A 15,586-nucleotide genomic window follows, 5' to 3' on the forward strand; every position below is an offset into this window, starting at 1 on the left:
CAAGTATATCATCAACGTACACCAATATGAATAGCACGTACTTAGTAGTCTTTTAATGAATAGAGATGCATTAGAAACACCCCTTATAAATTCCTAATTCTGCAAGGCTGTTCTCAACTTTGTGTACCAAGCTCGAGGAGCTTGTTTAAGGCCATAAAGTGACCTTTTCAGTTTACACACATGAAAAGGAAACTGAGAATTTTCAAAGCCTTCAAGTTGTGACATATAAACTTCTTCAGTTAAGTCTCCATTAAGAAAAGCATTGCTAACATCTACTTGTTTAATGTCCCAGCCAAAAGTGACAACCAAAGAGAATAAAACTCGAATGGTAGGAGCCTTAATAAGAGAACTAAATGTCTCAACATAGTCAATCCTAGGAGTTTAGAGAAAACCCTTAGCTACCAACGAGGCCTTGTACTTAAGAACCAACCCATCAAAATTATCCTTGATTCTAAACACCCACTTGTAGCCAATGAGGTTCATATCAGAAGAACAAGGGACAAGATCCCATGTGTGATTACACTGTTGTGCTAACAACTCTTCTGCCAAGGCCTTATGCCAACGAGTATCTAATAGAGCTTCATGGACTGAACTAGGTTCTAGGGCACTCACTAGGGCATGAGGAGAGGTAACATCAAGCTATTTAGCTTTGGAATAGGTGACCATAGGATGAACTGAAGAAGCTGGAGCAACTCTAGGTTTGGGTAGAGAGTGTTTAATGGGTTGACAAGGATGCTGATCCAAAGTAGGCTCTAAAGGATGACCAGAAGAAGAATCAGGAAGAGAGATAGAAGTGGATAAGATAGGAGCAGAGGACTGTGCTAATTGAGGAGATGAGGAATTAGAAGATAAAGTAGGAAGGGAATGAAAAAGAGTAGTAGAAGGACCAGTGGAAATAAACTGAGTATGAAAGGAAGAACAAGAGGAAGGTGAAAACAAAAGAGGATAGGGATATTCATCCGGATTGAATTGTACATGTCTAGAGACATAGATTCTGCCAGAGGGATGCAAACACTTATACCCTGCTTGCACATGGCTATAACCAAGAAACACACATTTGGTAGAATGGAAATCAAATTTATGCTTGTTATAGGGTCTGAGATAGGGAAAACAAGCACATCCAAAGGGTTGTGTTAGAAAAAATAAATAAAGGAAAACAGCCGAGAAGATAAGGGGTATGCCGAGAAGCTTGAAGAGATAGAGATATGCTCTATCATAAGAGAAATACTAATCTGAAAATTAGAGATTATGGTTGTTATCTATACCTAAAAAGTAGGAAATTATCTAGTACTATATTTTAGGAGATTTCTTAGGAGTTCATGTGTATAAATTAGTTCTTTATGCTCCAATAATATTAACGGAAGAAGTTTTCCAGTTAAAGAACTTCCGATCCATTTATTTCATCATGGTATCAGAGCCTTAAGTTCCGTATCAAGGTGGTCCTCTCGGTTTTCTTTTTCAGTTGGTCTAAATTCTGTAAGTTCTCAATATGGCTAAAGATTCATCAGCTAGTAGAACTTCTACTTCCCAACCAACTGTTACCCGAGTCTCTCAGTTTCCTCAACATCCAACTACTCTTGAAAATCATGCTCTCCAAATCACCCAACATAAACTAAATGGAACCAACTTCAGGGAGTGGTTCCAATTTGTGTTGCTGGTAATTCGCGGCAAGGGCAAGATCGGATATCTCAATGGAACAATCTCTACGCCAAGTGCTGATTCAAAAATGTATGGCATATGGAAAGCTGAAAACTCGATTGTTATGGCATGGCTAGTCAACTCCTGGAGCCTAAGATTGGAAGAACTTATTTATTCTACAAAACAGCCCAAGAAATATGGGAAGCCGTGAAGGAGATCTACTCAGACATGGAGAATACTGCACAAAGTTTTCAGCTACGTTCCACTCTCCGAACAACACGACAAGGTAATAATTCGGTGATTGAGTATTACAATACATTAACTGAATTATGGCAAGAAATAGATTTATTTCATGAGATTAAATGGAAGTATTCTGACGATGGAAAGAAGTATAAAAAGATGATAGAAAAAGAGAGTTTTTTTATTTTTACATGGTTTAAACTCTAATCTTGATGAGGTGAGAGGAGATTGCTTGGAACAAAACCCTTCCCAACGATAAAAGTGTTCGTAGAAGTAAGGAGAGCGGAAAGCCAGAAGAAGGTGATGCTAAATTCCTCAAGAGTTATTAATTCTGATCAGTCATCAGCATTAGTAACATTGAAACCAAGAACTTTTGGTCCACCTAATAGTGAGCTAGTGAAAGATAAACCTTGGTGCGATCATTGCCATAAGCCATATCATACCAAGGAAACTTGCTGGAAAATTCATAGGAAACCATCAAATTGGAAGCCCAAACACCTACGGAAGGGATCACAATCAGCCTATGGAGGAGAATCAGAAGCTGGAAAAACAGCTAACTTTACTATATCTATAGAACAATTGGAGATGCTACAACAACTCTTATGTCAAACTAAGGAGAAAAAATAAGAGACAAGTGAAGGATCCAATCCGATAGCATCTCTTGCTAAGCAAGGTATAACTGTACACTCACTAATCTCATTTAAACCCCCTATAGATTGCTGGATACTTGACACAGGAGCCTCAGACCACATGACCGGTTTTAGACAATTGCTGTCAATTTATGAATCGTTTGATTGAGAAATACCAGTCTCTATGACGGATGGTACTACAACTGTGGCCAAAGGGAAAGGCTTAGCCAAAGTAGCAGGCTTAACCCTAAGATCAGTATTATTTGTGCCCAATCTAAAGTATAACTTGCTATCTATAACTAAGCTGACAAAACAGCATCAGTGTGTGGTAACTTTTTCTTCTTCTGGTTGTGAATTTCAAGATCAATTTTCGGGGAAGATGATTGGCAATGCTGAAGAAGCAGGAGGTCTTTATTATGTTACAAAGAATGGTCAGTCTACTAGATCTAGCTCTCAACCACCAACCTCTTTGACTACAGTTTCAGATTCTGCACTTATGCTATGGCATAAGCATTTAGGGCACCCTAGTTCTCATTATCTCAAGACTTTGTATCCCTCCCTTTTCATCAATAAAACCAATCATACTCTTCATTATGAGCAATGTATTTTAAACAAACTAGAATTGCTTATCCTTCTCATGCATATAAGCCTACAAAACCATTCTACTTGATTCATAGTGACATTTGGGGACCTACAAGAATATCTAATTTAACAAACACCAGGTGGTTTATCACTTTCATTGATGACCACACAAGGGTTAGTTGGGTAATCTTGATGAAAGATAAATCTAAAGTGTATGCCACATTCAAACAATTTCATCAAATGGTTAGAAATGTTTTTCAGTCCTCTATCCATGTGTTACGTTCCGATAATGGTAGAGAATATTTTTCCAATGAATTTACCAATTATCTAACTACCCATGGCATTATCCATCAAAGTTCAGGCCCCTATAATCCTCAACAGAATGGTGTGGCAGAACGAAAGAACCGCCATCTCCTTGAAACTGCTAGAGCACTGCTATTTACTAATTATGTTCCTAATACCCATTGGGGAGAAGCTGTTCTCACATCCTCTTACCTCATTAATAGGCTTCCGTCCAAAGTTACCTCATTAATAGGCTTCCGTCCAAAGTTCTTTCCTTTGGAACACCTTTAAGTGTTCTCCTTAATTACTTTCCTCACTACAAACGTACTTTAAACACTCTCCCACCAAAATTTTTGAGTGTACTGTATTTGTTCACAACAACTCAATATCTCAATCCAAGCTTGATCCTAAGGCACTTAAATGTGTGTTTGTTGGGTATTCACCCACTCAACAAGGTTATAAATGCTATAATCCCTCAACTAAACGATTTATAGTGTCATGTGATGTCTCCTTTCTTGAAGACCAACCTTTCTTTTCTATGTCTCATTCTGATTCCAACACAACTCGAGCAGAACTATGGGACTCTCTTTTCCCTCCTCACCAGTTTCAAAGTCTTGCGCCTTCTTCTATCATTGAATCAGCCCCTGAATCGTGTTTTCCAACTCTCAATTCAATGTCTAATTCAGGGGGAGATCAAGTAGACTGGATTCAAGACCATCCATCCTTAAATAAGCCACTCTTTGTATATTCTCGAAGGCCTCGTGACCCTCAATCAAATCCAACATCTGATCTAGAAGTTGGTTCAAAAACAAAAAGTTCTGACAGTTTACAAGAGACTGAGGCTACTTCTAATGAGGAGGATCTTCTTCTTGATATTCCTATAGCTATACGGAAGGGAGTAAGGTCATGTACACAGCATCCAATTGCCAACTATGTGGGATATTCTAAACTCTCTCCACAATTCAAAGCATTCAGCATGAGTATAGGGGAAGTGGTTATTCCAAAAGACATAAATCATGCATTGCAAGATAAGAGATGGAAAGAAGCAGTGATGAATGAGATGCAAGCCTTGGAAACTAATAACACGTGGGATATAGTAGAATTACCAGCTGGAAAGAAAGTTGTGGGAAGCAAATGGGTGTTTATAGTCAAATATCACTCAAATGGAAGTATTGATAGGTATAAGGCAAGATTAGTAGCCCAAGGGTTTACCCAAACCCAAGGACTCAATTATGAGGAGACATTTGCCCCTGTTGCCAAACTAAACTCTATTCGATTGTTGATTTCAATAGCTGCTAACCCAGATTGAAAATTGCACCAGCTGGACATCAAGAATGCATTCCTACATGGAGAGTTGGAAGAGGAGATCTATATGAGGATTCCCCCCGGTTTTGAGAAAGAAAACACAAAAGGGAAGGTATGCAAATTGAATAAATCATTATATGGCCTAAAGCAATCACCTAGGGCTTGGTTCCAAAGATTTAGTGATACCATTATTCAGTTGGGATATACACAAGGAAAGGCCAATCATACCATGTTCACAAAGGTGGAAGAAGATGGCAAGAAGACTGTCCTTACTGTATATGTTGACGACATAATCATTACAGGAAACAATGATCCCGAAATTGAATGGTTAAAGAACAAGATGAGAGCTGCATTTGAGGTAAAAGATTTGAGGGAATTGAAGTATTTTTGGGGTATGGAAGTAGCTAGAAGCAAGGCTGGTATCTGCATATCTCAAAGAAAATATACACTTGACTTATTAAAAGAAACGGGCAAGTTAGGGTGCAAACCAACCAGTACACCATTAGAGCCTAATTGGAAGAATAAAGAAGACAACAAGCAAGATTATCCAGTAGACAAGGGAAGATATCAACGTTTAGTGGGAAAATTGATCTATCTATCCCTTACAAGACCCGACATTACATATGTTGTAAGCATAGTAAGCCAATTCATGCATGCTCCTAAAAAAAGACATCAAGAGGCAGCTTATCATATACTGAGGTACCTCAAAGGGACACCAGGAACTGGACTCTTGTTTAGAAAAAATCAAAACAGAGAAATTTGTGGATGCTGATTGGGCTGGTGCTATAGAGGACAGTAGGTCTACATCTGGGTTTTGCACAAGATTATGGGGAAATTTAGTAACTTGGAGGAGCAAAAAACAATCGGTAGTAGCAAGAAGTAGTGCCGAGGCAGAGTTTTGAGCCATTGCATAAGGAATATGTGAGCTGATTTGGGTAGAAAAGATAATGAAAGATTTGCAGCTACCAATATCCTCACCAATTATGCTATATTGTGACAGCAAATCAACTATTAGCATTGTCAACAATCCGGTCCAACATGATGTCACGAACCTAGGGTTTAATCTAGGATGAGATCGAAAATCAGAAGGATCCGATAGGTTTAGAACTAAGCATTGCCTGGTTTGGGGGAGGAAATGAGAAGAATGAGGGGGAAAATCAGAAGAAGAAGAAGAAGAAGAAGGGAGAAGAAACAGAAGAACGAGAGGGAGAGACAGGAGAGGGAAAGGAGAATTAAGAGAGAGATAGAAATCAGATTTTCATTCATTCAATAATCTCCCTTCTCTTCCCTCCTCCTACCAACAGCCTTATATAGGCTTCCTCTAACAAAAATAACCGCATCCATGTGCTATAACAGCATTACAAAATATCTCCTAACAACTTGCTAAATCTATTACTATAATGCCCTTCTATGGAATCTTGGGTCATGACAATTCCCCCCTCCTTAAGAGAGTTCTTGTCCCCAAGAACTTGCAACAAATAGCCATGGCTCTTCATCCAATTCCAGCCTTTTCCATCTGGTTCATCCTCCTTTCCTTCTTCCTCCTTCTAGGCTTCTTCTTCTTCGTTATTAGGTTTACAAGATCAAATCCAAGCATAAATTGGCCCAGAATTTCAGTAGGGAAAACTTCATCACCGTCCAATACAAGTAAGAAGGGCAGATCTACAGCCATTGTTGCTATTACTATATCCCCATTCAACCCACAGCCATGTTTTGCTGCAGAAATATCTACAGCAGCCTCAAAATGCAGCAATGGAGGTTTGTATTCTTTCCTTAAATACTCATACCAAGGCTGTTTGTGAGCATTAACATCAGGAGATGCTGCAACTTCACTTCCAGCCAACGATTGTTCAATGATTGACACTTGGCCAAGTGTCTTAGCACTAGTAAGAGTACTTGAGAGGCTGTCAATTGATTGATTGCCTTCCTCCAATTCCTTTTCCTCACTTTTTTTCTTCCTTTGGCTCCTCCATTTTAAGAAACTCCTCTTTGTTGAAACTTCCATGATAGTCATCGAAGTATTCGGCGGGAAAACTGTAATGATACTCTTTAGATAGTATCATTGCAAACTCTTGCAACTTCTCGCAAAACATTCGGCCAAATTCCTTGCACTCTTCATGAATCCCATTGCTTGTTCGTTTGTCCCTGTTGATGCCCACTGAAAATGCAGCCTTCTTTCGCTACCATTGAGGCTCCCTTTCAGCTGAAAATGAAGCATTCTTGAGTTGCAATTGAGACTCCATGGGACTCCTTCGAGCACTACTCCTCCTGGCCAAAATCTCGCTGGTTGGAAAAGCAATAGGCCAAGAAACAGCAGTTCTTTCCATCCTAATTACCTTCTGTAACTGCCTCACCCAATCACCTCTAAAATTGATCCAATAGGTGGCAAATTGCAGCCACTGTTATGCTTCAAGATCAAATCTATTGTAACAGCAGAAAAAATTGCACACTTACAGGAACTTGATCAGCCTTCTAAAGCATCTGACTCTCAGCCGAAAATCACAATCGGCATAACAGCAGTTGGCTAATCAACTGCCTCAAGGTCAATTAGCCAAGAATCCCTCCGTCGGAATCAAGGAGGTTGATTTCGCCTGCAAGTTCTAATCAACCGGAACTCCTAGTGCGTCTGAATCCAATTCCGAAATCCAGCAGGAATTTGATCACGGGAACATAGCAGAGAGCGATCGTAGTTAGAGAGTTCGCCTAGCTTGTCATAAATCACGGCCAAGGACCTTGCTCTGGTTAGTTCTCTTGAAGATCAAACTTCTAGCGCCGAGGTATGCTTCACCTTCACACGTCTTCAAATCTAGGCTGAGATTAGCAATGTTTCCAACCACGAAACTACCGATGCACCACTCTGAATCGCCTCCAAATTTAACTCGGTATTACTGCGGACCTCTCCTAGCCTACCTCGTCTTCAATTCCGAGCCGAAGTGACTTTGCTCGGTTTTGCTTTTCAAATCCGAGTTTGCTCTACTCGGCTACGCCTTCCAAATCCAAGTTCGATTCTGACTTTAGTTGTTGCTTCTTCCCCGAGGAGCGTTGCCTCCAATATTCAAGTCGCAGTGGATTACGGAACCAGCTCCCTTGCTGTTTTCGACTTGCAACAGTCGCGAACCTCTTGCCAGTGATAACCCACCCAATCACCGTCCACAGGCTCCCAGCCCAATTGTGCTCGCCTCTGGTATTTCCGAAATCTGGTAGCAATTACAATGGGTTCAAGGAGTCGCCCAGATCCCTTCTTACCGTCTGGGTCGAAATCACTGACCAATCAAAGCGGCAATACCCCACAGAACTCCAGTTGGAATTTCTTGATCATAACCGCAACACCCAGCCGTGCCTACAGGAACCTTATCGGTCTGGTAGCAACTCTCTGGGTCATCCGCTTCACCTCGACGGACTCACGCTCGCCTCAACAGTCACACTTTAGTGGTCGTAGACCACCCTTCCTTTGTTGCCTTCCAGCCGAACCCTGCTACACAACAGCGATCTCTTAGAACTCCTACAACAGTCGCGACTTCCTGGCTCGCCTGCTGCCAAGCCTCATATTCTTGCCTCAAACGCCTTCCGACTTGGAAATTAGCAGCCTAGGGTGTCGAAACTCACCAGCAAAGAAGTTGGAGGAATCCGTCTCTTCGAACGGAATCCGCGTACAGTTTCGAGTCGAAACTGCTTGCTCTCCTTCGATCGGAAATTAGTAACCTATAATCACCGTCGGAACTCACCGATAATCACCGTTGGAACTCGAATCAAAAGCATAGCCAAGGATGGACGGCTCTGATACCAATTGTCACGAACCTAGGGTTTAATCTAGGATGAGATCGGAAATCGGAAGGATCCGATAGGTTTAGAACTAAGCATTGCCTGGTTTGGGGAAGGAAATGAGAAGAATGAGGGGGAAAATCAGAAGAAGGGGGAAGAAACAGAAGAACGAGAGGGAGAGACGGGAGAGGGAAAGGAGAATTAAGAGAGAGATAGAAATTAGATTTTCATTCATTCAATAATCTCCCTTCCCTTCTCCTACCAACAGCCTTATATAGGCTTCCTCTAACAAAAATAACAACATCCATGTGCTATAACAACATTACAAAATATCTCCTAACAACTTGCTAAATCTATTACTATAATGCTCTTCTATGGAATCTTGGGTCATGACACATGACCGGATGAAACATGTAAGGATCGACCGACATTTTGTCAAGGAAGAAATAGACAAAGGAGAAGTAAACCTGACCTATATACCTACCAAGAATCAAGAGGCAGATATCCTTACTAAAGCCATGAATAAGCAAGGGTTTGAATCCATTAGAGGCAAACTGGGAATGATAAATATCTATTCACCAGCTTGAGAGGGAGTGTTGGAGAAAATAAATAAAGGAAAACAGTCGAGAAGATAAGGGATATGCCGAGAAGCTTGAAGAGATAGAGATATGCTCTATCATAAGAGAAATACTAATCTGAAAATTAGAGATTATGGTTGTTATCTATACCTAAAAAGTAGGAAATTATCTAGTCCTATATTTTAGGAGATTTCTTAGGAGTTCATGTGTATAAATTAGTTCTTTATGCTCCAATAATATTAATGGAAGAAGTTTTCTAGTTAAGGAACTTCCGATCCATTTATTTCATCAGGTTGCAACTGCATATAATTAGGTTGTTTGTGGTAAAGTAATTCAAACGAAGAATGAAACTGCAAAGGTAAAAGGTTAATGGTGTAGACAGCAGTTTGGAAGGCTTCTACCCAAAACTTCAATGATATGAGCATGGACTAATAATATAAGGCTTATCTCAGCTACACGTCTGTGTTTTCTTTTAGCAACATCATTTTGTTGGTGTGTATGGGGACATGTAAAACGAGGCTGAATACCATAGCTGTGAAAGATAAGGTAAAAAGGCTTTAAATTCCCCACCATTATTAGTTTGAAAGGCTTTGAGTTTGGAGTTGTATTGTAATTCAACAAATTTGTGAAAGGTTACAAAGGTGGCTAAGGCATCAAATTTGAGTTTCAATGGGTATAGTCGTGTGTAACTAGTGTGAGCATCAACAAAGATTATGTAATATATGTACACTTCAGTGGAAATAATAGGAGAAAGACCCCACAAATCAGAGTAGACTAATTCCAAAGATTTCTTGGCTGTAATTTGACAATTAGCAAAGGGAAGCTAGTGTAATTTCCCAACTTTACAAAAATCACAAAAGGAAATATCAGAATTTGAAACACTTTATTCAGAATAGACTGCAGTACAAGAGATAATGGATGCCCTAATTTGGTATGCCATTGCTGCCATACATTGTTTGTGTGGGCTACATTTACACTAGGTGACATATCTGAAGAAAGCAAATGTTGTCTTTTACATTTATTGGAAGAAATAGAAACAGCAACAGCAAAATTCGTAGGTTGTTTGGGCTTGACAGCATGGGCAAATGCTGGCATCAACTGATAAAGGCCATCTTTAAGAGTTCCTCAAAGTAGCATCAGCCCGAAGTCCTTGTCCTTAACCAAACAGGAATCAAAATTAAACTCAACAACAACATTATTATCTTTAGTGAGCTGAGAGACACTAATGAGACTCTTCTTCATATTAGGAACATGAAGGACATTAGGTAAGGAAATGAAAGAATTAGGATTAGTTGGAGTGTATAATTGACTGATACCAACATTAGAAATAGACAACCTCTTACCATCACCAATGGCAACTTCATCAATACCAGTATATGGAGAGTCAAGTGACAGATTGTTAAGACTGGTTGTCATGTGGTTGGTTGCTCCAGAATCAACAAACCAGGGAGAGTTTCCATGATAGGAGGACTGAGATTGAGAATCGGGAGACTGATGCAAAAAGCCACAGTGAGTACCTAACATAGACCTTACTTCAGCCATAAAAGATTCATTAGAACCAGCTAGATATACTAGTGGATCTGATTGCACAAGAGAACCACCTCTACCAAAATTCTGATTAGGAACTCGTTGAAAGTTCCTGTCAAACAGATGGAAACACTTGTCCACAAAATGGCCATGTTTTCCACAAAGTTGACAGTATATTCGCCTACCACCGGACCTACCACGACTTCTTCCTCCTCTGTTCATGTAATTTCCTCCACAAAACATAAAACCTCCTCTATTATTATTACTAGATCCATTACCATTTATAGGCCAATATGAAGCAACATTAACATTCATAGATGAGGAAGCAACAGAATCAAAATTAACAAATGAAACTGACAAATTCTTAGCTGCTAAATGTTGCTCATGCATTAACAACAAATACTGAACCTTCTCCAAATTTATATCATCCATCTGATGTGTAATAAGACTAACCACGGTCTCATAATCATGATCTAGGCCATTCAGAATAGCTAACAATAAATCTTTGTCACTTAGGGGTTCATCAATGGTAGCTAGGGCATGGCCTATGGTTTTGATTTTCAGAATATACTCATTAACAGAAATAGAATCCTTCTTAATTGATCATAATTGTTGCTTCAGCTAAAAAGACTTTACTACCGTTTGCTGCAAATAGAGATTTTCAAGTGAAGACTATACCTCCACAAATAATTCACACTGAATCACCTGTGCGAGTACCTCCTTATCCATTGTGGAGAAGAGCCATCCTAGCAACAACTGATCTGATTGGATCCAATTGGTGTATGCAGGATTGACTATCGGCAAACCAGAGCCATCGCATTCAGGATTTGGAATGTATTTCAATGGTGGTGGAGACTTGTTGATGAACGGCAGCAAGTCAAACGCCCTAATTGTCACTAAAATTTGCGCCTTCCAAAAGAGGTAATTGCTGGTGTCCAACTTGATCAGAATGAAGTTAAAGGCCTTTGAAATCGAGGAGAAATCGGATTGTGATTCCAATTATAGAGAGGAGGAAGAATGAGACAAGGAAGAAGAACTGGATTCATGATTAGCAACCATGGATGCTAGTCTAGGGCTCTAATACCATGTGAAGCGAGAGCTTCAAGGTGTAAAACAGAAAAGGAACACAAAGAAACGAGAAGAAGAAGTCGTGAAAATGAACTTTAGAAGAATGAATTAATCAAATCAAGAAACGAGGCATAGTTGGATATGTATATATATATATATATGCCAGCTATCCTTGCTAACAAACTGTTACAACTTGCAACAATTGCCTTAACAACTTAACTAACATAGTCACCTAAATACAACAGCAATACAACAGCATAACTAATTACCAATAAACTATACTCGTGTAAATCAAACTACACAACATTAATCCCTTTTACATGGCAAGCCATTCGATTTCAAGAATGAATATTTAGAAGGTGATTCAATTTTGTTCCTTACTTCTTAACTAGTGAATTTTTCACACAGAGCAGCCCAACTTGAAGATTTTTTCCTTCAAGATAAAATCTTAATGAAAAATAACATGTAGCCCACACGAGCAGTTCATACAAATATGTACAGTTATATCTTTCCTGAAGCATATATGTAGTAATCATCATGAAAATTGGCTAGCTACCAAGAAAAGACTTTTCAGATTTTGAAGCCCACACCATGATGATACACACTGATGGACCTAATTATCAATTAGTGAACCAATGAATGGTACAACCAAGTTTTTGAGTTGTTTCACTTAAGCTAGCAGCACCCTCATGATCCAGACCACAATCCACCTCAGAGATATTCAACATCGATAGTGGTTCATTTCATTAGTGCAACTATTAACATCAACATTTAGGTAAGGCCATTTCTTTGGCATTGCCACAACAGTAAGGAAAGGAGCCATGCAAGCAGTCCACTCATCCAGATAATAACTCACCGTAGGGAATTATATTTGGGTTTAACATACCTTGAACAAATAAAGATATATCACATCATCTGTGATATGCCATACATTTATGAAAAGGAATTTAACATAAGAAATGTTATAAAAAACAAGCGCATGCCGCATAAGCATTGTGAACATAAGGGTAATTATAAAGATAATAATGTCAAACAAAATTCAATTCAACAAAAAGACGTCCCAGCACACAAGGCTCCCTGCTTTGTAAGGGTTGGAATAGTCATATTTGTCCACAACCTTGCGCTTGCATTTTTGCAAAGAGGTTTCCACAACTCAAACCAGTGACCTAGTTGTCAAACCAAAAATTAAGCAAAGGATGGTTGGTATGTTCAAAATGGCCACACCGAACCGTTGTTTAATGTAACAAACTCTCAGGTGGATTAAAACAGCGTGAAATAATAAATAAACCCTCTTACGCTAACATTTCCCTAAACCCTAAAGCAAAAAGGACATTCACGCCAAAGTTTCTCATTACGCTAACATTTCCTTTTCCTTTCGGCACGAAAACGGACACCCTTAGTCACTGATTGGTTACTAAATAAAAATTAAGACCAAGAACCACAACAACAACGACAAGAAACAACCATTCGGTCTCAAACATCATTTCCCTGACTGAACCGAGTTGTTCATTTCTCCTGCATACTAAGAAACATAAGAAGGCATGTTTCCCTTTCATTTAACGCAGTTCTATTTTCTTATCAACCAAACAAGTCCTCCGTAAAACTATTACATCACAGAAATGATACGAAATAAAAGAAACGCAAATTCACGGCACTAGCGTATCAGTGGAATTGTGTGAGCGAGCGACCGAGAGAGAGAGAGTTACCGCGAGAACGTCGTCGGTGTAATTCCCGAGGAATTGGAAGAGTTTCCGGGAAATAGAGGACTTGATGGAGGACGCCATGGGAGACTTGCGATCCATTTTAAAAGATTTGCGGCTCTCGGAGAAGATCTCCATTTCGCCGGCGGTGCGCCTTTCGCCGATCTCTCTCTTCACTCCCACGCACTCGGCTATCGAAGTGTCTGTTTCTCTAACCCCACCCCTCCGCCCATAATAATAACTAATCGGACGGGCACGTTTCAATCACGTGACCGGCACGCAAAATAAGCGGAACGCCGCTGAGAAAGGGGAAATTTTGTACGCAGTAGTGACAAACAAGCGCAAGTGAGCTGTAATAATCTTCCTAATTGTCATAAGAAATAACTTTTAATGCTGAACTTAGTAATGGTAATGGTAATGGTAAAAAAAAAAAGAAGAAGAATATATAGAATAAAAATAATAAATTAACAATTAGATCTTAGTGCTATATATATATATATATTGAATATTATGATTGTATCTATTTTTTTAATAAAAAATTCTTACCTAGATTAATAAACGTGATTTTTTAAATATAATAATAAATTTATAATTACGAAAGAATATTCGTCTCGAACTTCTATTTTCTAAGAGACCTACAAAAAAAAAAATGATTAAGAGCATGGGGTATCTTTCCTTCCGTGCGAGGCCTCTAATGCTTAAGTTAGTGTTTAAAAGAAAATAAAAAAATTATAATCAGAATATAGATTTTGTTTTACTTTGATAAATGGAATTAGCATTTATTTATAAAAGTTGAGTTGATAAATGAAGAAGAATATGTTTCAAATTTTTAAATAAAGATATCGAATATTAGTTTGACACATTTTAAACTAAAACGGCTTTCAGAAGGGCCTCCCATGAACAATTTCATTGGGAAAGCCTCATGGGCTACTCTTTTTGAGTTTCTTTCTCCTGAACCCAATCTCACTTCCCTCAACACACAACATATGTGAATCACATTAAAGATTGAAAGTTTCATATTTTATTTGATGCAATATTAAATCATACCCTCATCTTCATCAACACCGATCTCTATTTTTCAAAGGATAATGCTACACGAACTAAATGGTGGACAACTTGGTGAACAACTCCAAGTGTAAGCACCCTCGCCCGGATATCCCAACCACCCGGTCTATCCGAACGGGAGCGCCTATGGGAGGAGAAAAGTAATAAACACAGAGACAAAGACCACCCCGGCATGCATACACAAAAATAAGAACAGCGGAAGCAAAGCTCAAGACATGCATGCACTATGGGTACCCCGCTAACACAGCGGTCACAAGATAAATAAAAGAATACGAACTCCTGTGCCGACATACACAAGACTCGAGAAAACACCTGGCACAGTACGAAATAATAGGTAAATCTACTTAGACATCAGAGTGGATAGGGATTGACGAGACTGTCTGTACATCACACCGACTCTGCTGTTAAAGATGACTCCCTTGCCATGGCTCACGCCGCCACTACCTAGAATGATGGAAAGCAAGGTGAGTCGAGAGACTCAGCAAGCATAAGGAAGAAAAGGCTGAAGGCTACACAAAACCAGAAATCTCACCCTAGAATAAACCCCCAGGTACACACAAGCCATGAAACACTACAACACAACAACTCAATAGCATAACAAAATAAAAGCACATACCGGTCCTTGGGGCCCACATAAGACACTTGGCACCCAAGTCCCATACCAACCTGTCGCTGTCCTGAAAGGCAACAAATATCTGCAACACACCTGCGCGCGCTGTCCCAGGCCGGTACTCCCGTCACCTGTATCCGTCGGTACTCCCGACAACCGAGCCAAAGGCTCCCTCGGAACGGTACTCCCGTCCGAGAACTAAATACTACCAATATCCATGCAATGCACATAAAAATGCAATGGCGTAGTAAGCATCAACGTGATACAAGGCGCCCATACATCCAGGCATCAGGCCATGCTCCGCCCACATAGTAAACCACATGCCATGCATATGCCGCGCTGGATGCAACCTAACCAAGCTAGAATGTTCGTGTCCAAGCATACTCAATAAATGAATATCCCAACATGCATCCCGTACCCATGTGCATATCAAATCATGAACAGTAATACAAGGTATCTAATCATGCAGTAAATCACATACCGGCAGAGCTACTCAGCAGTGCCCGACACCGGCCAACAGTTAGTGATTATGAGTGTCCGCCCGACGGTCCACTTCAGGGCCGTACCGTAGTCTACCCCAACGTCACCAAACGGTTGACC

General features: G+C 39.8%; 1 protein-coding gene across 3 annotated transcripts in view; it reads right to left on the minus strand.

Annotated features, from left to right (window-relative positions):
• LOC127813246 (uncharacterized) overlaps positions 1-13,553 on the minus strand; it is a 33,159-nt gene extending 19,606 nt beyond the window's left edge. The window contains exon 1 of one of the 3 annotated variants that reach the window (XM_052354125.1): positions 13,318-13,553. In XM_052354125.1, coding sequence (XP_052210085.1) covers positions 13,318-13,449 — 132 coding nt within the window. In that variant the 5' untranslated portion in view covers positions 13,450-13,553. The remainder of the gene's footprint in view (positions 1-13,317) is intronic. The other 2 variants (XM_052354127.1, XM_052354128.1) reach the window with 2 other exon arrangements.
• Positions 13,554-15,586: the final 2,033 nt, after the last annotated feature.

Source organism: Diospyros lotus, chromosome 11 (genome assembly GCF_014633365.1).
Source record: "Diospyros lotus cultivar Yz01 chromosome 11, ASM1463336v1, whole genome shotgun sequence".
In the NCBI taxonomy this organism is placed as follows: domain Eukaryota; kingdom Viridiplantae; phylum Streptophyta; class Magnoliopsida; order Ericales; family Ebenaceae; genus Diospyros; species Diospyros lotus.